The sequence below is a fragment of the Panthera pardus genome, unplaced genomic scaffold (assembly GCF_024362965.1).
Source record: "Panthera pardus isolate Hobbes unplaced genomic scaffold, ASM2436296v1 HiC_scaffold_24, whole genome shotgun sequence".
NCBI classification, from domain to species: domain Eukaryota; kingdom Metazoa; phylum Chordata; class Mammalia; order Carnivora; family Felidae; genus Panthera; species Panthera pardus.
Genome location: NW_026526810.1, coordinates 123,783,150 through 123,804,598, shown reverse-complemented (window position 1 = coordinate 123,804,598; position 21,449 = coordinate 123,783,150). Strand labels below are relative to the sequence as shown.

Genomic DNA, 21,449 nt, shown 5'->3' with positions numbered 1-21,449 from the left:
GATTATGTTTTGGCGGTAACCCAGAGAGAGGGAATCACCTTAAAACGTGTTTTAAAGAAAGCAGGATTACAGGTGTGTGCATTTTTGGTAAAATGTTGGGCATGGTGCCTTATGGGAACTCAATATTTTCTTAAGGACCAAAATTTAAAATACAGAAACTTACAAGGGAAGAGGAAAGCAGTTCCTAGTTATGAAACATGCTCGTCAGCGTGATGCTTTAAGTACAACTTGTTTGGAGTTCATAATATGCTGTCTTCATTAATCCGCAATCAGAGGTTTGAGTCACCAAAATAAATCTTCAGGGTTTAGCACACAGAGTTTGCTATTGAGCAGTATGACATATGATACCCTCTGCCCTTTAGCTACTGATGTGACTCCAGCTTTTCCAAGCCAAAAGCAGAATCTGAGATTACAGCAACATATATTTAAGGGTGTGTTTTTGCAGATGCTGGTCGGGACATGAAGCCAAATGTAGGCGTGATTAAATGCTTAGAACAAAGTGGAAACTTCACTGGGGGAAACATTTTTGGGAGGAGAGATTCAAGTTAACTTGAACGCATAACCTTGTTAGTTCTACCACAGAGTGGGTATCCACAGGGTGTGTGTGTGTGTGTGTGTGTGTGTGTGTGTGTGTGTGTGTGTGTGTGTGTGTGTTGGGGGGGGTATCCTCACAAAAGGACACGGAAACTTCTCTGCAGTTCTTTGGAGAAGGAGACCTGGAGATGTCTTGCAGGGGGGGTGGGGAAGATCTTGGAAAGTGGGGATTTCTTCTGGACTTCAGGGAGAAATGATGAAACCAAAGGGGAACAATTCAAAGCAGATTAGTGAATTCATTCTGGTATTCGTGAGTTCAAAGTGGAGTCTAATCAGATCTGTCCTCCCGCGTCTGTTTGCCAAGCCGGCACCAGGCAGGATTCCCCAAGCTGCTTCATCACTCCCTGCGATTCTCTGTCCAGGACGTTCTCCGGCCTCACCCCGGAATCTGTGTTCAACTCTTCTCCGGCTGAGCTGTTCTTTGCCATCGCCCCCCCACCCCCCAACCCCGAGAGACCGACTCCCCAACGCGGCAGGCAGCACCCCTCGGCTCTCACACCCATCCCGGACTGCGGCGTGAGGAGGGGGTAGCAAAGCCACCAACTCTCGGAAAACTTCCTCGCGGGAGGTGACTGGGGTTTTCCGGCTTCCCCCAGCCCTCCCGCGCCCGGCCACCAGGCAATCGTTAAAGTGGTGCGACAACTATTGCAGGTTCTGAGCTGCAGAGGCCGGGGCGACCCGCTGCGACGCTTCCCCAGCGGGGATCTGCGCCCTCTGCCACCGAATGCGCCCAGGACGCGGCCGCCGCCGGCCCGGGGCTGCTGGCGGGGCCCGGCCAGTGCGGGCAGACTTTGCGCCACGATGCTTTGTTTTCCTGCCGCAGGAACCCGAGGCGGTCTCTCTCCACCAGACTTAACCCGCCCGCAGCAATAGCCATGGAAGTTGCGGCGGCAGAGAGGGAGAGGGAACCGCTCCGCGCGGCATCTGTTTTGGATGTTTTTTCTCTAGACAGTTCGCTTCTTTCCTCCTTGGGGTAAGTGGAATCTAGTGCGTAATAACCAAGGGGAAGAATCGGCGGCGGTGGAAGGGGGTTGCAGAAACACAAAGGGTTAATGTGCTAAGTTGTTTTTCTTGCGGGGGGGGGGGGGCTCTTCCTTTACACCCTCCATCCCCTACAGCCCTTTCCACATACGCACTTTAGGAGCGGGGCTTGGTGTCAGGCGCATTTGGGGAGGTTGTGCTGGCATTACTTACTTACTTATTTACTTAATTTTTGGTGGACCCCTCCCCCATTTGTGTTGTCCACATACTGAGAAGGGAGAGTGAAAGTGGAGGAAAGAGAAAGCCCCAGAGGTTGGGGGTGGGGTGGGGGGTGGGGGGTCGGTGAATTAGCAGAGAGATCCTAAGGGCCTGTGACTAGGGCAAGTCTTCAACCCACATCAGGCACTTCAGACCCCTGATCCTACTCCTTCTCCCCAGCAGGTCCATCTGAAACCTGCCTAAGCCTCCAAATAATGGTCCTGATGATGCCTTTCTGGGGCAAGGTTCTCCCAGGGCCCCATGAAACTTCTGAGGGAAATCTCCAGTCTGTCTCATCCATAAGACCTGCTCAATATGTGTTTGTTGATTGACTGAATGATGCACCCTAGGGCTACATTTTGCGCCAGGGGAATTTGCTTTGGATATTAAACTAATTCCCTGATGTAGACCTCAGGGCAGCAGGGTAGCCCAATTCATTTTGCAAAGGAGGAAGGGCTGGGGTCCTAGATAATAGAGTATTTAGATCTTCATGACCCGAAGATCCTATCTGACGGCTTCAGGGTCAGATTTATGGGTGCAGGGACCAGATGAGCTCCCTTGGGTTAGAATCTCTGTGTTGTGACCTTGGGTGTGTTCCTTTACCTCTCTGGGCCTTGATCTTCTCATCTGTAAAATGAGGCTGGTTAGAGCTTCTTCAACATGACACAGGGAAGATAAATACAGAGAAGTATGAGGCTGTGAGGGGCCATTTGATACATACATGTCAGTCTTTCTTCCCTATTCTCAGAGGCTTTGGGAGAGAGGGTATCTTTCTCTGGGGGCACCTCTCTCTGACTCAGATGCAGGGAAAAACATTGCATTGCAGTGACTGGGCTCGAGCCCTCCTGCCTGTGAGCAGTTAAGGAGAGAGCAGAGTGAACCTCTGAAGGCTGTTGCAGGAGCTTAGAAGCAGCTCACTTCGGGTTTTGGGACAGAATTTTTCTGGGGTCATGGCTGGAGAAGCAGAAATTCCTTGTTTGTCTGATTTCCGTGTCTCATCCATCCTCCTGCCCTTCTCGTAGAGGGAAACAAAGTGTGGAAATGGACTCCCAGAGAAGGTGGCTGTTAAGTGCCTTGGGAACCTGTGTCTTCCCAAAGGGCTGAGGGGTCAGAGTATCGCCATCAGACCGGGACCAGGTTTGCCTGGATGGGGTCTGCATTGAACTCAGGAGTCCAGTCCCAGCAGCCTGCAGGGTCAGTGACAAAGCACTTACCAGCCCTTCCCACAGATGACAATGGACCTCTGTGGATCTTGCCCTGGGACTCAGAAACCTGGATGTGACTGCGGGGGATGGGAAGGACGCTGCTGAAACAGGGCTCCCAGAGGCCTCAAGGTGCCCTAGAGTGGCAACTGCCAACGTAGGGGTTCAGGACCATAGCAGGCAGTCTTGGGAATGAGCCTGGTAGTCACTTTCTTGTTCATAACTAAGGGCAACGACAAATCTAACCGGACCTCGTGGGCACTAGACAGTAAGACCCACGGAAGCAAGGTCCATACCTGTGCCGGTCTCTGCCACACTGCCAGCACCTGGCACAGTGACGGCACGTGGAAGGGGCTTAAGATACAGGTCGAGTGGACAGTGAATGGACAGGAATTTAAACTACTTTCTGTCCAACACTACTTCATGCAGCTCATGCCTTCATTTAGCGAGTGTTTCTTGAACATCTACTATGTGCAAGTCTCTGTTGCTAGGAGCCGAAATAATTTGTAAGCATCATTCATACTGGTACTTCGAGTGGCCCGTTCGAGAGCATTTCAGCACCACCTGGCTCTTCTGGAGATCGAGGCCTCACGGAAAGCCCCTGTGCGGCTTCAGTGAGAGCTGGGGTAGGGGAGAGGCGCCAGGTTCAGCCTCTTTCCGGGAACATGTGTGGGGTTCCTTTGCACTTGCCCGGGCTGGGCCCCCCCGGGCTCCCGGGGCCGCTAGGTCTTGGCAACTCCAGTTTCCTCTGGGGTCGTGGCGTCTCTCTCCAGCCGCCTCCCCCGCCTCCGAGCAGCGGCCCCAGCCGGGCTGCAGGTAGCTGGGGAAGGGACCGGGCTGCGCCTGGGGAGCGAGCTTCTCCGGGTGGGGAGAGCGCGGCCAACGCGGAGCGGTCCCAGAACAAAAGGCTCATGGCTGGCACCGGCCTCTTTCGAGTGCGCTGGGGACGCGGGTTCGGGGCGCAGGCGGGAGAACCGGGCGCGGGAGGGGACTGGAGTGAAAAAATGAAGTGAGGGGAAAAAAAAAAAAAAGGGTGTGTGTGTGCGCGCCCAGGGTGGCAAGAGGTCACCCCCGAGGCCGAGGTCTGCGGCGGGGCGGCCGAGGCCCTCCCTCCGCCTCCTGCTGCGCCTTCCAGGCAGCCAAGCGTGTCTCCGGCTGCAACTCCACCGAGCGCGCCGCGGCTGCCTCCACGCCTGCCCGCCCGCCGGCCGGCCGAGCCAGTAAGTAGCGGCGCGCCCCGCGCCCGCGCCCGCTCCCCGCCCCGCCGCGGCTTCCGGCCGCCGCGCCGCGCCCGCCGCCGCCGCCCCGCGGGCAAGTCCGCCGCCGGCCGCCGCTCCCGCCCGGGCGCCGGGAGCCCCGCGCGCCGCCGTGGCCCCGCGCCTCCACCCGCCGCGCGCTCTCCCGCCGTGGCGCGGCGTCCGCGGCGCGCTTCGGGGAGGGTCGCCCTCGCCGCGCGCTCCCCGGGTGCCGCGCCACCCCTCCGTCCAATGGCTTTCGGGGGGTGGGGAGTGGGGGGCGTCGCCCGGGGCGGGGGGAGGCTAGGAGCCGCGGCCGGGGTGGGGCGTGTGCGCGGTGCGCGGCCGAGCGAGGCTGACGTGCCCGCCGGAGCGCGCGCCCGGGCGAGTGAGTGTGTGCGGGAGTGTGTGCGCACACGCCTTCGGGGGCTGGAGTGACACTGCAGTGGGTTTCTCCCTCGCGCCGGCCCTCCGGCTGCTCAGCCCCCCCACCTGCCGCCCCCGCGTTTGGGAAGCAGCTTGGCTCTTTTATCTTCCCGAGCCTCCCTCTCCATCCACCCCTCGCCAGTCTTACTTTTCCTTTCACCCAGGGGGCTGCAGCTGGCCACCCTTCCGCCGGTGCCAACACCTAAGCCGTTTCCAGTCTCTCCTTAGCCAGTCTTTTCCACTTATCTTTCTCCGGGGTTCCTCCACGAGCCAGTCCAAGGCTCCCCCATCCTTGGAGATTGTTTTGTTGGACTGCCGTACCGAGGCGTGTAAAGCTTGAGGACTTTATTATTATTTCGATTCTTTTCATCTCCTCCCCTTCTGGGCAACGGAGCCATGAAATTTCCAATCGAGACTCCAAGAAAACAGGTGAACTGGGATCCGAAAGGTTGGTATTTCCTACTTGGGCGGCCCTCGTCCTGCCTCCACCTCCTGCGCGCGCGCGCTTCCGTGAGTGGAAGCACTCTTGCTCCCGGCAGCGTGTGTCCTGAGGCTGGAAAATGCGCCTGGGAACCGCAGCGCGGGTGGGAGGAGGGCGGAGGCAGCGTGGGCTCCAAACCCAGATAGTGCCTGTCATTACCACATAATCATTGTCCCTCCTGGATTGTCTCAAAACCTATTTAAAGATACACCAAGCCGGCTCTTTGGCTTGAATTCACACCAAGTGTCGGTATTTGCTTTTGACTTTGTGTGTGTGTGTGTGTGTGTGTGTGTGTGTGTGTGTGTGTCCTTTGTTTCTGGTGATCTTTGTCTCTCTGGCAGATGGGTGGGGTGCCTCCCCCTGGATCTGGAGCTGCGCAGCCTGCTCAGGGTGTCCTCGGTGGGAAAGGTTTCCTGGCAGCAAGTGAGGCTCGGATCTGCAGCACCGGTCCCTGGAGGTGGCCCTTCTCCTAAGGCACGGGGCATAATGGAGCCCCCAGGGCCTTCCGAGTCTTCTCTCAATCTTATTACCAAACCAGACAGCTAGTTTGGCTCAGACAGGACTAGAAGTGGGAGGGGGAAAGGGTTTGCGAGAAGGGTGGGGCTGGCAAGGGCTGGGGAGGGGGCGCGCAGCGTGTCCGCCTGAGCAGCAGTGTGGTCTACAAGCTCTAATGAATGTTGGACAGCGTTCCCTTGGCGCAAAAGAGAGCGACCAAGACAGATTTGTGTGTGCCTAGCGTCGACCACCGTGTCTGGAATTAGCATACAGATGTTAAGGCCCCTCTTGAATGACTGCCAGGCGAGCAGAACAAGTTGCAACCGAGTGTCCGGTTTTCGCAGGAATGCGTTTTATCATTTCTCCCAGCCTCCTCTGAAGCTGGTTTGGGCTAGGCAACAACTCTGTGTGTGTTGGGTTGAAATTTGTTTATCTGATGTGTGTATGTGTGTTTAATATTTTTTTGGTTTGTTTGTTTGTTTGTTTTGCGAGGGCATTTATTCTTTTCTCCAGACCAGAAAAGCAGAAACCCACTTATTTGTTGAGTAAATGTATTATAAGCTGACTGGCTATTCACGAGTGAAGATGTGTTGCCTGTTTTCAACACTGAAGCTGTTACACCTATACAACCCAAACCCAACCTAGTTTTTGTCTGTTGATCTCTGGAGAGTGTGCCTTGTTTTTTTTTTTTTAATTTTATTTTGGTCCCTGCAAAACATATTTATTGAATGCCCACTACTTACCAAATGCTGTCCCTGGAGATATAGTCAGAATAGTATAGAACAAGTCTTCTTGGACTTTATAGTGAGGGACATAGACCTAAATCAGTCAATGCACAGAAGAGTGCCTAATTATATGTTTATGTACATTCCATGAAGGAGTGCATCAGGGTTTTAAGTGTAGAAGAGATTGACAAGGATCAGGGAAGGTGAGCAGTCAGGGAAGGTAGTCAGACCCTTGTACTGAGACCTGGAAGATATGTAGGGCTTAATTGGCTACCGAGGAGGTGAACTGACACAGAAGAGGAAACAGCAAGTGCAAAGGCCCTGCGGCAGAAGGAACATATGTATCTGAGGAAGTGAAAGGCAGTTTCCACGGCTAGAGTGGAGAGCAAGAGAGCATGTGTTTTGAGGCGTGGCTGGTGGATCCATAGTGTCAGACCCCAACAGCCTCATGTTGTTGTAGGTAGGGTAGGATTGTGGGGTGGGGACAGGAGTGTTGTCTTTATCTTAAGCCCCTGAAAGGTTTCAAGCTGAGAACAGGTATGGTCTGAACTCCGTTTCCAAACAAGCGCTGTGTGGCTCGGGTGAATGTTAGGGACCTGACACCATGGTGACAGGGACCAGGGTAGTGGCTGTGGTAATGGAAAAGTGGATGGGATAGGGAGCTCTGGAAGGCAGAAAGAAAATCAACAGGTTTTGTGTGAATGCAGCGTGGAGGTGGAGTCATTGGAAGAACCGGGAAGACAGCGAGGGCAGGACCAGTCTTGCAGGAAAGCTCGAGCGTTCAGTCTGAAACTTGTTGACTGGGAGATGTCCCTGAGGTGTGTCAGGTGGGCAGCTGTCTAAACAATCACACTGGCATCTTCAGGGAACTCTGGTCGGGATGGAGGGCTGTGAAGTTTGCCTCGGTTTTGAGAATACGTTTCTGGATAATCGTCATTCTCTCTCTCTATATATCAAAGTGATAAACACAGATGAATCCAACATGTTACAGCCTGACAACAATGGAGAAGTGCACAAGTAGCATCTACAGTCACAACGGATGGTGCTAAAAATGAAAAGACTCCAATAAAAAGACCGACATTTAATGAGACATCATTGCATGCAGGTGTTTCATGCACATTATTTCATGCAATTATTCTCATAATACTTCTGCGGTGGTATTGGCCCCACTTGATGGCCATCAGGGTGCCACTGAACTACCTTCCAGTAAGATGCTCTGACTTCATGCACAATCTTCTTGCAGGTGGGCGTGGCAGTAGTCTTTTCTAGCCAGGAGGTGGAGGCAGGAAGAGAGTAAGGGAGTGAGGGTGGTATATCTCACACCTGTATGGAACCATGTGCTCTGCACACATTAAAAAATAGTTTATTATTAACTAATTCATTACAATTTAACTAGAAGAATGTTATTTGCTCTTATTTAAACTTAAGAAGATACTGGCCTAATTTTGCAGGTGGGGGAACTAAAGAACAGAGAGGTTGAGTAACTTACCCAAGATCACACAGCTAGTGTGTGCTGCTGTTGGACTAGAACAGGGGTCCTTTTTTTTTTTTAATTTTTTAATGTTTATTTTTGGGAGAGAGAGAGAGACAGAGCACGAGGAGGGTGGGGCAGAGAGAGAGGGAGACACAGAATCCGAAGCAGCCTCCAGGCTCTGAGCTGTCAGCACAGACCCTGACACGAGGCTGGAACTCACAGACCGTGAGATCATGACCTGAGCTGAAGTCGGACGCTTAACTGACGGAGCCCCCCAGGCGCCCCAAGAACAGGGGTCCTTATACATTCTTTGAGTCTATGTCTTAAGTTGTTCGGACCTCTGGCTCTTGTCTGGTGAGGCTCCCAGAGCTCAGGGGCTGGAGAAGCTCATTGTAAGGAGAAAGAGAAGAAGAAGGAAGAGGAGGGGGAGGGAGAGGAAGAAGAATGCCTTTCCTACTCAGTCCTTTTCCATTAGCCCATCTAGCCAAATAGAATCTCCGCCTCTACCTCTGGTGGGCCAGTCACTGGCCACTGGACAGACTTTGGGTCTGTTCTTTGGAAGTTGGGGCTTACACAGACCAAGTGTGTTTAGCAGGGCAGAGATGCAGGGGGAACCTAGCATTATAACAGAAAAGGAGAGGGACACTTCCACAGACTGTAGGTTTTGAGTATTAACAGATTCGAACCTTCAGGTGGAGGTGCTCACAGATTGTGGAAGGAGGTTGTAATTATGATGTTTTACTTACAGCCCCATTACCTGACAATTTAATAGCACAGAATGAAGGCGGATTGAGAGCAGATTGGTTTTGATTGCCCTTGCGTGAATTAAGCAAAGCACTGTCAAGAGGTTTAGGTGCAAAACGAAGACCTAAATGTAAAATGATTATTCTCCGGTGAGCTGTGGCCTTCCTCCATATTTGTAAAGCTAAGCCTATAACAAATAGTTACTGCTTGTGTAGGACCTCAGAAAAAGTTGACTGGCACCAAGTCTGGCTTTTGTAGAACTTACGTACATTTTATTTATTTATTTTTTATTAATTTTTTTAATGTTTATTTTTGACAGAGAGAGAGAGAGACAGAGCATGAGTGGGGGAAGGGCAGAGAGAGAGAGGGAGACACAGAATCCGAAGCAGGCTCCAGGGTCCGAGCTGTCAGCACAGAGCCCGATTCGGGGCTCGAGCTCTCGCACCGCGAGGTCATGACCTGAGCCGAAGTCAGATGCTCAACCGACTGAGCCACCCAGGTGCCCCAAACTTATGTGCATTTTAAATCACTGGGATCACCTGTTGGTTTTTTGCTGAAAACTGGGATTGGCTTGCTGCTTTTATGTATATTTTTTAATGTTTGTTTATTTTGAGAGAGAGAGAGAGAGAGAGAGCAAGCGGGGGAGGAGCAGAGAGAGAATCCCAGGCAAGCTCCATGCTCAGCATAGAGCCTCGTCTGGATCTCACGACCACGAGAGCATGACCTGAGCCGAAATCAAGAGTCGGACGCTTAACGGACTGAGCCACCCAGGTGCCCCGCTTTTATGTATCTTAAGGGTTTTTAAAAAGCATTAAGATCAGCACACAATATTCCCACACCTCAAGGCAAGCAGGTCAATATGGTGTAAAAAACCCTGGATTTGGAGGCAAAAGAATTAGGTTCTAGAATAAGCTGTAGCAATAATTAGCTGTGTGACTTTGGGCTGCTCATTTCACTTCTTCTCATTGCCCCTCCCATGTGCAAAGGGACCATTGACATGGCCTCTTTGACCCTATCTCTTCAACCCTCTCCTTCGATCTGACCTTGGGGCCATTGGCTTCCTTTTGTTCCTCAAATAGATCAAACTTGGTCCTGTCTCAGGGACTTGCACTTTCCACTGCTTAGAACGCATTTTCGTATGGCTGGCTCCTTTCCACCTTTGAATGTCAGCTCAAAGGTCACCTTCTTAGCAAGGGCTTCCTTGTCCCATCCGAAGACCTCCCCTCTCATTCCCCAGCCTTGTCACTCTCTACTATGTCGCCCGTTCAGTTGTCTTCCCGGCACTGGTCATTGTCCGAAAGCCTCTTACTCATGTGTCTCATTTGATGCCAGCCTCCCTCACTAGTGTATGAACTTCATGAACAGGCAGGAACTTGCCCTGTCTTGTTACTCTCATATCCCCAGTGCCCCAGGAAGAGCCTGGCACCTAGTAGACACTCGGTGACTTTTGCTGAATGAGTGGATGGTTGGGGGGTTGGAGTAGAGAGGATCTCTAAGTCTTCGTGTGTGAAGGAAATTCCAGGACTCCTCTAAGCTACAAGCGGCAAAGTACAAATAAGGAGAAAGGAAGAATATTTCTGTATAACGGGGTATTGGAAAGGACACAGACATTTCCACTTGTTGCAAACTCCCGTCTCTCGAAAAGTCTCCAGCAGACTGTTTCCTCCTGTTCTCCCTCTCATCAGGAGTGAAAAGGCTGAATGGGGGTGCGGTGGGGGCTGGGGCAGGGTGGTGATGTAGCCTGACAAAGATACGGTTGGTATTCAATGAGTAATTCGGCTCAGATTAGCCATTGATAAGTAGCTCTTTTTAGGTATTTAAATCCACTTAAGAAAGAAGCAAAGCTTCAGAGCTGGAGCTGGCTTTTTAAAATTTTTAATTATTTTTATTTTTTTAATGTCTGTTTATTTTTGAGAGAGAGAGCGTGAGAGGGGGAGGGGCAGAGAGAGACAGAGAGAAAATCCCAAGCAGGCTCCATGCTGTCAGCACGGAGCCCAATGCGTGGCTTGATCTCACCAAGCATGAGAACTCATGAACCATGAGCTCATGACCTGAGCCAAAGTCAGACACTGAACCTATTGAGTCATCCAGATGCCCAAGGAGCTGGTTTTAGTTTTTTTTTTTTTTAAAGCTGTGTTTTTAGTGAGTACCTGAATGCAGAATTACAGAGAGGCCTATCTTGTACATGTTTAGCGCTTTTCAGTTTACATAACGCTTCTTACAGGTTATCTCATTTGTTTTAGAAACAACCTTATTTTTGTTGCTATTGGAACCTGAGGTTTGTTGAAGAGGAAATGAGTTATTTAGAGGCCCAAGGCTGCAAACAGGCAGAGCTGGGGGCCAACCCAGTCCTTTCGATCCTTAAAGTCCAGGCCAAGGCCAATTTCCCTCAAGCCTTCCTCCCTTCCAGGGTCTTTGTCCATCCCACACGCTTTCATTGACTCTTACCCGTAAGTGTATTCAGAAGTTTCTCTGAGAGATTTAGAGGAAAAAGGCTCTCAGTCTATCAGTGAGTCAGTAGTCGCTGGCTGTTTTCTGCAGGCCATAAACTGGCTGGCACTCTATCCCAAGAGTTCAGCTGAAGACCCTTGGATTTCACTTCTGCTGTCCTGGCTAAAAAAAAATTCAGTCTCTTATGGCCATCAAGGTCACTTGAGCGCTATCTTTGCTAACGTGTTTCCAGACACACATTTGTATAGCTTAGACTTGCTGGAAAGAAAGCCATCTATTTTTGATTTAGCATCCAACTTTCAGGAGATCAGCGTTCCAAATGGGATTAATAAATGCGCCCAAATCACCGCAATTATCCTAGAAAGTAAAAAGAAAAAATGTTCCAAAGATCGTCTGGGCCAAGATTTGGTTCGGGGTTCTTTTCCAGCAGTGTCTGAGGGAGCTTCACCGTTCTTTTGCCCATCCCAGTGTTCGCTGAGTGGCATTAAGACAAGACAGGTTGATTTTGCTACTTCACCCTGTTTCCAAAAACATCTGTGCTTCGGCTCTGTCTTAGTCTCCTCAGGCTGTCATGACAAAGCACCATAGCTGGGTGGCTCACACAATGGAAATTTGTTTTCTCACAGTTGTGGAGACTGGAAGTGCAAGATCAAGGTGCCAGCAGGATCGATGTCTGATGAGAGCTCTTCCTTCGGGTTGCAGGTGGCCACCTTCTCACTGTGCCCTCACAAGGTAGAGAGACAGCACTCTGGTGGCTTCCCCTTCTAACGAGGACAACAGTGCTATTGAATTAGAGCCCCACTCCCATAACCTCATTTAACCTTAATTACCCCCTTAGGGCCCTATCTCCAATACAGTCATGTTGGTAGTTAAGGTTTCCACATATGAATTTTGCAGGGGACACAGTTCAGTCCATAACAGGCTGTATATTAGCATCATAAGTCAGATGCATTAAAAAAATACAATGTGCATCTTGCCCCAGATTGGGAGACTTCAACCACACCTGCGATATGGTGTGAAGGGTATCTCCTATGGCACAGAACTGGGGGCCCACTGTTGGCAAGAAAAAGGTTATAGAGACAGTGGATTATTTTATTTTATTTTATTTTATTTTATTTTATTTTATTTTATTTTATTTTATTGTGACTTTTAGTCCATAGAGAATTAGAAGAGTTTAATGAAACAGAATGAAGCCATTTTACTGAGAGCCAGTTAGGAGGTTTCAGTTTGGACAGCTTTCTTGGCTGAAGCATAAAGGTGAATTAAAGGGAGAAGCTTCTGCTGTATTCAGATTCTGTTCTAAACGGCACTTACAAGATGAAGCAGACAGAGACAGAGTCAGGGGCTCCGCTCTGCATGGCGTGGTTTTGGAATCTCCCTAAATGTCAGTTACACCCACCCGGCAGATTTTTTTTTTTTTTTTTTTTTTTTTTTACGGTGGTCAGAGGAACCATCCTCATCCACCTTTGGGCTCTGGTCCTCGTGGTATTGTCAGTGGACACTTAACTGTTTATCTAAGTTAGGCTCATTACTGTTACCCAGCATGGAGAAACAAAACCTCATATTTTACTTTCAAGAACATTTATTTGTGGTTTGTAGACAGAGTCTGAGATGTTTTTTTCTCTCCTCAGAAGTGTCTGGGACTGAGTACTGTGAATTGAAAATGAAACCTGACTTCCAAATCCTCCATTTAGGGTCGGGGTGGCGGTGGTGGTGAGTGCCAGAACCATCGGCAAGGGGATTGGGGGGAATTGCGTTCTCTTCCTCCTCCATTCCCAGAGCCGGGGAGGCTGGACGGATGGGCATAAGAGGTGGTGTGGAAGGGTAGGTAGGTAAGATTTCAGGGGATTCCATTTTCTATACTACCAACTTTGGTTCCTTGACTCCCCCCCTGCCACAGAGGGAACTTTGAAGGAGACTAGAATCGTAGTGAAACATAGGATTTGGAGAGTTAACTGCTGCAATACGTAAACCACATCATCATAGGGAACTTTACCTCCCTCATTCCCATCTCCCTTCCTTCTTCCTTCCTTCCTTTACCCCTCCTCACCCCTCACCTGCCCTCCCACAGAGTTCTGACCTCAGTCACTATCTCTTATGCAGAGGATCCCATTTTTTAAATTCATCTACCCAATGTAGGGGTGGTTGTAGTGTTTCAATTTAAAAAGAGATGCCCACAGAGACAGTGCAGATTTACCCAAGTGATAGGAATCTGGAAGTCATGGTGACCTTTGCAGAATGGCCCCCAATGCTATTTGTATTTCTAAAAACAATTTTAATACCAGGAGAGTGAGTTTCTTCTGTGTAAGAATGCCTGTAGATCCCCCGAATATCAAATATTTTCTCAGGATAAAGACAACTAGTGTAACTTACCAAATTTAGTGTAATAGGAGCCTGACAGTCTGAATAGAGATGCTTGGTATCAGGTGTGATATTTGACAATTGAACATTTAGTCACCTTTATCAGATGAGATAAGGAAGCAGGGTCCAAATGTTTAAGAAAAAATGATGGGAGAAAAAGCTTAGAAATGAAAAGATTCTATCCATTAACTTATTTTTCTTCTTTTTGCCTGCAAATTTGGAGGAATCTGTTGTTATCCGTTTTAACCATGAACCAACCTGGGTCAACTCCTAGATTCTACTGGTTGAGAATATTGCTTTGGGCCAAAGGCATTCATTTCTTTCGATGGAATTTGAGGCCAAATGGGAAGTAGTTATGGTATATCTGGTTCAGCATATACGTCTTTGAAACCTGGTGGAACTAAATGTATGTTCTATTTATTTAACTTAGCTTCTGGACTAGATGCTACCCTCTCTACAGGATTGGAGCTTAAGGTGGAAGGATCTGGGTTCTAGCACTGGCTCTGCCACTCTTACGGGAAAGGAGACGGTTGAGATGTTGATGGCTTGATGTCCTTAGTTCACCTGGGTCCCAGTTTGAGCTGTATCACTTACTAGTGGCGGATTTTGGCAAGTACCTTCATTTGTCTGTGACTTAGCCTCACATGTAAGGTGGAGATGATGACACCCTGTACTTCTCTGATTTATTATGTGGGTTAAATAAAGTGATATATGCCAACTCTCAAAAGCATCCTGGAGCATTGTGAAGGCTCCGTGTACCTGCATTATGTTGTTATCACGGTTGACATGGTCCCTGTTCTGAGAAGTCAGGCAACACTACAGCTCCAGCCGCTTGAGAAGCATCTATTTCATTATACAGGTCATCTGGGAGCATGGCCTACTGCACAGCCCCCCTCCCTGGGACTCTCTTAGACTGTCAGTATTCTTATCCCAGGTTTCAAAAACCTGGGTTGTTCTGGTCAAACCAGAGAAAAGATGAGAGAAAAAAATATAGTTTGGAATCATAATACTTGAGTCTGAGTTCTTGTTCCACCAATTGCATTAGTTAGAATGATAAATTGGACAAATCATTTAACCTTTTTGGGCCTAAGTTTTCTCTTGGGTAAAATAAAGATCACAGTCAGCACCTGCTTCACAGTTGGTGAAATGATTAAATGAGATAACAAGTGTGAACAAGCTTTATAAAATGTCAAGTTCTAGACCAGCATTTCCCAAATTGCGTTCCATAAGACACAAGTTAATCTTGTCAGATACTGTGAGGAAAAAAAAAAAAAGGGTTTCATGGTTGGTCTACAGAATGATGTGTGTTCATTCATGCCTTCCCGAGGAGTGGGTATTTGCTGTGGGACAAAAACTCTAACATTTGGTGGCTTAAACCAATGACAAATATTTATTATCTAATAGTTTCTGTGGATCAGGAACTTGGGAACAGCTTAGCTGGGTGGTCTGGCTCAGGAGCCACTACGTGGTTGTGGTCGGATGTCGGCTGGGGCTGCTGTCATCCGATGGCTTGACTGGGGCTGGGGGATCTGCTTCTGAGCTGATGTGTTCATGTGACTTGCAACTGCTGCTCACTGTTGGGGGGGGGAACCTCATTTCCTGGCAATGTGGCCCTCTCCGCAGGCTGTTTGAATGTCCTCCCGACATGGTGGGTGGCTTCCCCCAGATCAAGCCATCCGAGAGAGAACAAGGTGGAATTGACGATGCCTTTTATGAATCAACCTCAGAAATCACATATTGTTACTATAGCCACAGTCTTTTCGTTAGATGTGAATTACTAAGTTTAGTTCATACTTGGGATGATTAAGCTCGCTTTGGAAGCAAGGAGTATCAAAGGATTTGAGGCTATATTTTAAAATTACTGTAAGCATTTTCCCCTCTTATTTATTGAATGTATACTAAGTTCCAGGGGCTCTGCTAAGTGCTTTATAGTCATTATCTCATATAATCCTCTTTATAGTCCAAAGAAAGAGATGGAATTATTGTCCTTGCTTTCTGAATGAGGAGACTAAGTCCGACACAGCTCAAGCGACTTGCACAAAGTTACCTTGTAGTTCTGTCGCTTAAACTGGGCCTGTCTGTTCATGCTGGAGCTCTCACCTCTACCCCTACACCCCCTCTGATAATCCTGTAGTACAGAAACCTGGTTGATTTTATTTAACTCTGCATTTCCCACTTACCCACAGAACAGTGATTCACTGAACTCCATTTACCCTTCCTATTTATTACCTGCTACTCAAAATGATATTTTAGAAAGACAGTATGATGTTGATTTATGTAAGGAATGAATATATGGTCTCATAATAGATCCCAGGATACCTAGCAGTCCAAGCAAATTATTCAATTACAAAAAGCATCCATGGAGGCTGTCTCGGGTGGGCACGATGCTACGCATAAATCTGTAGGACATTCACCAGAGAATAACCAACACGATAAACCCGATTTCTTTTGAATCCAGAGGTGAAGTGTGGCAACTCTTGGGCCCACTTCTTGTTCAGATTCCCCTTCTTTGACAACCCCCTTCCTTTACCGATTCAGTGACTGAACATCTAGCCTCCTTGGACAAAGCCAGAAGAACAGGGCATCCTTCAGGCTGAGCAGCAGAAATGTCAGGGAATGGGCGCCTGGTGTGTTTCTGCAGCAGACCTTGCGTCTGTATGGTGTGACCGAAACCCAAGTCAGAATGTAGCCAAGATGGCCGGGATGTGTGCCGGGGGGTGGGGGACCCACCCAGCATGTGGGAAAAGCCATTGAGGGAGGCCTGTTAGCCCTCTTGGTCATATTTTAAGTAGGCTTTTTTCTTTTTTAACTACCTTGTTGCTTTTTCTGCACATTCTTGTAGAGAAAACGATTTCCAGGAAAAAGGATGCCTTTGATGCCTTAGAGGTTCTCATGTTTCCAAACACTGCATGCCTGGCTTATCATTCTTGAAGCAATTTTACATTCTGAGGAAAGTTTTGGAGCTTCTGTGTCCTGGGCGGAGGAAGATGAATACAGTTTCTTTTGAGTGCCTCCACAGGCTTTGTTGACTATGTCACTTCCCGCACAAAATGGCAAAGAGGCCCTAGGCCCGCGAGAGTGGGTTTGAAGGAGGCTGCCTGAGGCCCCCCTCCCCCTCATCACATTCTGGAGCCACCTCTCGTGGCGTCTGTAACCATAGTAACCATGGGCTGAAAATTTCTCAGGGTACTCATATGCCAGTGTACTCGCCTTCTGGTTCTGTGATTTCCCCCTCCGTTCCTTCATCCAGGAGCTACCCCCAACCCTCCGTTTCCACTTACCCCTGCTAAGAGATGGACTTTCAGAGTGATTTTAACTTGTGACTAATTCTCCTACTTCCTGAGGCCCCGTTCTTCCTGCACCAACAACTGGTTCATTAGGAGCCACACTGAGCCACATGCACATCCTTTCCTCAGCGCTTCCACTTTTCCTACGAGAAACGGTCGTAAGTCATGTAGTGTACATACCGTGGACGTGACCGCAGCTGTGCACGAGGCTGGTGGTTCATGGCGCTGTTTCCAGTAACGCCCCTGCAGCTAAGTCTGCTTTAGATCTCAGGAGTATTTGGGCGTGTTAGAAAAGCATAGAGAAAGCCAGTGAGGCACAGTAAGGTGAACGCTGGTCTCAGGAGACCCGGATTGTGGCTCTGGCTGGAGAGAGAGGTAGGCATGGTGGGGTGCTGGCCATGTTCTGCAGGATATGGTAGGTCATACGAAAGAGTTTTGCTGCTTCTCTGAGAATACAGGGAAGCCACTGAATGGTTTGAAGGAGGAAGATGACACGAGCAGATTTTGTATTTTTACAAATATTTGATTTGTAATAAATCACGTATGAGTGATTTTTAAACCACTCATAAATTGAATGGCTGATTCAGCAAATGTTTATGGAGGATGCTTACTATGTGCCAGGCAGGGTGCCAGGTGCCTGACTCACCTGGGGGACTTCGCGTTCCCTCTTACGAATCATAGGAGTTTTGTTTTGTTTTGTTTTGTTTTGTTTTGTTTTTAAATCTAGGCAGGAGAAAAGCTTCTCTTGGCATCTTTGATTTAGGATAGCCAACGCCAAACTGCTGGTTACAAATGGGAGGTGTATCTTAAAACAATGGCCACTGCGTTTTCAATGTTTGTTAAATAATCTTTTCCCTGGCTTTGCTACACGGCCTTTGATTCTGTCATCATTTACATATCTGGAGTCAAGGAATCAGTAAAACCAACAACTACTGAGGGCCTGTGTTTTGCATTTCAGACAGCTTTCAGAAGCAGTTGGCTATCAGTCCAGCATAATGGGCCTGAGAAAAATTGTCAGCATCCCCTCCATACCCACTGTCACTTTGTTTCTGGAGTGTTGAAAGGCATTGTGACATTAGGGTATTTCTCCTTTGACTATAATGGGAACCCCTGAGTCTCTGTGGCCTCAGCTCAGAAGGCTTCCCAAAAGCCTGAATTAATGAGACGCTGTGATGTGCTGGTCCCTTTCTCTGGCAGGGTGAGAACACAGCTTCTATAGGAGCATGAATGCCTGTTCTCAGGCAATAATGTCTGCATTCAGACTGAGTTCTAAAGGCAGGCAGAGCTGACAGCCACAGGGGGGAGGGGCAGGTGGAAGCAGGATTTGAGGAGCCCTGTAAGTCCTTGTCTGTTGCTGACCCACATCAGTCCTTCCCGTGACCATCAGATCACCTCAAATCTAGCAGTTACTTTACTCGTCAACAGCCTGTCATTCATCTATGTGGTTATCCATGAACATTTATTGAGTGCGTGCCCAGAGAAATGGGGGCTAGGTACCAAACATGAAAGACGAAAAAGACCTGAGGCTTTATGCCCAGAAAGTCCCAGTCTAGCTGCTGAGCCAGGCGCATAATCAACTATCATAATATACCACGATAAACACGCTGATAGCGATATGGATTAAAATCTCATCTCCAGAACACATCTCGTTAAAATGCAAATATATTTCTTTGGGATAACATACAAACTCTCAATTACCCATTGGTGCAGCCAAGCTAATCAAATTCCTAAAGGAGAACTGGGCCAAGAGAGAATGGGACGCAGAACCCAAACATATTGGTGGGTTGGTGTAAAGTGGGGAAGGGAAAAGTCAGGAGCAGGGAAGACGGGCCGTGGGGAGGAGCCACACAGGGAGCACGTGGAGGACCTTGGACACCAGGCGCTGTGTGATGGGGGCCAGCGGGTAAAGGTGCCCAGAGGGCGGGAAAAGGACACTGAAGACAGATTTTCCCTTGTGGGAATGATGTCCAGTTCACATGAAAGGCACCTCAGGAATTGGAAGGGACTTTTCAGACATTCAGGAACGCCCTGGAGTCTAGGGAGTTCAAGCGACCTGCCTTTGACCAGACAGCAAAGAGGGACAAAGTGCCTCTTTGCATCCTTATCTGCTAACCTCTGTCATTCCACATTGCCTCTTAAGGTAATGCCAACAGGTGCTGGGGCCTCCTTCGAAACCCATTCCCTTCTTTTTGGAAGGAATTAATGGAGAGCTGTAGCTCCGTAGAGCCTAGAGCATATTAGTTCGGAGATTCCAAACTAAATTCTATAATAGTGTGGATGTGGGTGTATATTCAGCCTCTTGGGGAAGGGCATCCACTCCTTTATTCAGTGAATATCTACTGCATGTTTTCTTGGTGCCCAGCACCGTTCCGGGCTTGGGGGTGCAGGGACGGGGGAGCAACACAAAGTCCCTGCCCTCCTGAAACTTACCACCAGGCCAGACCTCTCAGCCTCTCTTGTAGACTCAGGTCAACTTCCTCTGCATTGTAGAAATCTTTTTCAGATCCACATTTGACAAGTATAGGAGTTTAAGCAAGTTTTTAAAGATTATTTATTTATTTTGAGAGAGAGAGAGAGAGAGAGAGAGAGAAGGGGCAGAGAGAGAATCCCAAACAAGTTCTGAGCTGTCAGCATAGAGCCTGACACAGGGCTCTACCTCTTGAACCATGAGATCACGACCTGAGCCGTAACCAGGAGTCGGACGCTTAACCGACTGAGCCTCCCGGGCGCCCCAGTTTTATAATAAGGATGAAGATGAGACCATTCTAATGTTACCTTGCTTTGTGAAAAAAAAAATGTTTAGTTTGATAATTTTGTAGGGAATGAGTGTCGATCCTGCTGGAGGCAGCAATATTCTGTTAGAGAATTCAGTGATTTCGTCGAGGGCCTCGGAACTGCCTAGTTTGCACTGAACTTTTTTTAAGAGTCTGTGTTCATCGGGACTGTGTGGCTTGTGCACGTACCACTGGGAAGTGGGGAGAGTGTGACTCTCCCCCAGGGTGACGACATGTAAATTATCTCCGAGGAACCGCGAGGCCAACATGTTAGGTACTTAAATTCTCTCTCTCTCTCTCATTCTCTCTCTCTGGCAGATGGGAACTTCTTGCTACACGTGATTTCCAAAGTGTCTAAATTTACATATCTTCTGAATAGGGGGAAATTGGGGCTTGGGTTGGTTATGAGCCTGGCAATCTCTTCACTACATCTGGGATGCCGGGGCAGACTGAGGCCAACAGAGGGTCAAGGATGCCAGCCTGGGTCACGAAGGCTTAAGGAGGCAGCAGCTGGTTGGACAGGCTGGGTGTCCACTCTGAATCCCGGGGGGGGGCCGCAGGAATCCTACCCGGGGTTTGAGGCAGGGTCGCAGCGAGGCCATACTTGTAGTCCCGGGATTCTCGGCTGAGTGGCTGGGAGGGACCTGGAGGAGCCAGCCTGCCAGCAGTTACCAGAAGCTTCTGTTCTGTTTTAAACCAGTTCTAGCGACTGAAGGAACCCTGCCTGGTGGTGCTGATGAGGGGAACGGGGGCCATGCTGCTGCTGGCGATGAGGCGGATGTGATGAGGAGCCGTGCAAGAGCCCACATTTGTCCTCCAGCTCTGCCACCCCCCCTAGCCGCTGACCTACCTCTCCTTTCCTACGCTTCCCCACCTGAGATCCAGAAATGATGATAGTGCCCATCCCCTAGGGCCTGTGGGACTTAAATGAGATAGTGGGCACAAAGGACGAACACAGTGCCAGGCACGCAGGAGACTCGTACACGATGATGACAAGGGTACTGGGCCTGCACGCTTCCCGAGGGTTTGCTCTGCGTCCGGGCGAGGTACTCAGTGCTTAAGGCGCACGCTGTAATTTATTCTTCACAGCAGCCTGAGTCACTTTGCTTGTTTTTCCAGTTCATGTCCTCATGTTGGGCCTAATGACCTGGGGACTCATGGCTTCCGAAGAATCTGCACATAGTGAGGGCTCCAGATCTTTTTGTTTTGTTCTGTTTTGTAGATAATAGCTTTATGGAGACATCATGTACATAACAACATTTACCCATCTAAAATGTACAATTCAGTGTTTGGTTTTTTTTTTAAAAACGATACTCACAGGGCTGCGCCACCATTACCACCATCCGATTTTGGAAGATTTCCTGGCTCCCAAAGGAAGCCCTGGACCCATTAGCAGGCACCTCCAATTACCCCCCATTCTCTCCCCATCCTAAGCAACCACAGTCTACTTTCTGTCTCCATGGATATGTGTATTTTGGACATGACATATAAATGGAATCGTATAACATGTGGCTTTTTGTGACTGGCTTCTTTCACTTAGCACAATGTTTCCAAGGTTCACTCATTTTCCAGCATCTGTATCTACTTCTGATTGAAGACACGGGCAATCATCTGAGACGGGTAGGGTCAGCTCCATTTTGGAGGCGAGGACACCAAAGCTGCGAATGTGTGTGTAACTGCTCATGACCACCCCACTTGAAAGTGCTTGAGCTGGGGCTTGCTTCCAGGTCTGTGTTGGCTCCAAGGCCATTTGCTGGCCTCTGATGGGGCCTCTGTATCATGCTGAGTGTCAGGTCCAGGTAGAGGGCGTGTCCCGCTGGGTGCGGGTTACCTGGGCCTCAGGCCTGGCTCCTCTTCCTTGCTGTGGTCGAAGAAGTCCCTGCTCACAGGACTCTGATGGTCTCCATCTACCTCCTGGAGGAGGGTCTGGTTTCATGGGTGCACACTCACGGGTGGCTCCT

The 21,449-nt window shown here is 49.1% G+C and overlaps 1 protein-coding gene across 2 annotated transcripts in view; it reads left to right on the top strand.

Moving 5' to 3' along the window:
• Window positions 1-1,095: 1,095 nt before the first annotated feature.
• KCNK10 (potassium two pore domain channel subfamily K member 10) overlaps window positions 1,096-21,449 on the top strand; it is a 132,950-nt gene continuing 112,596 nt past the window's right edge. The window contains exon 1 of one of the 2 annotated variants that reach the window (XM_019461957.2): window positions 1,096-1,567. Coding sequence is in view for 1 of the 2 variants with exons in the window: in XM_019461954.2 (XP_019317499.1) it covers window positions 5,093-5,144 (52 nt within the window). In the remaining variant the exon portion in view is untranslated. Of the gene's footprint in view, window positions 1,568-4,623; window positions 5,145-21,449 lie in introns of those variants that run through there. The other variant, XM_019461954.2, reaches the window with a different exon arrangement.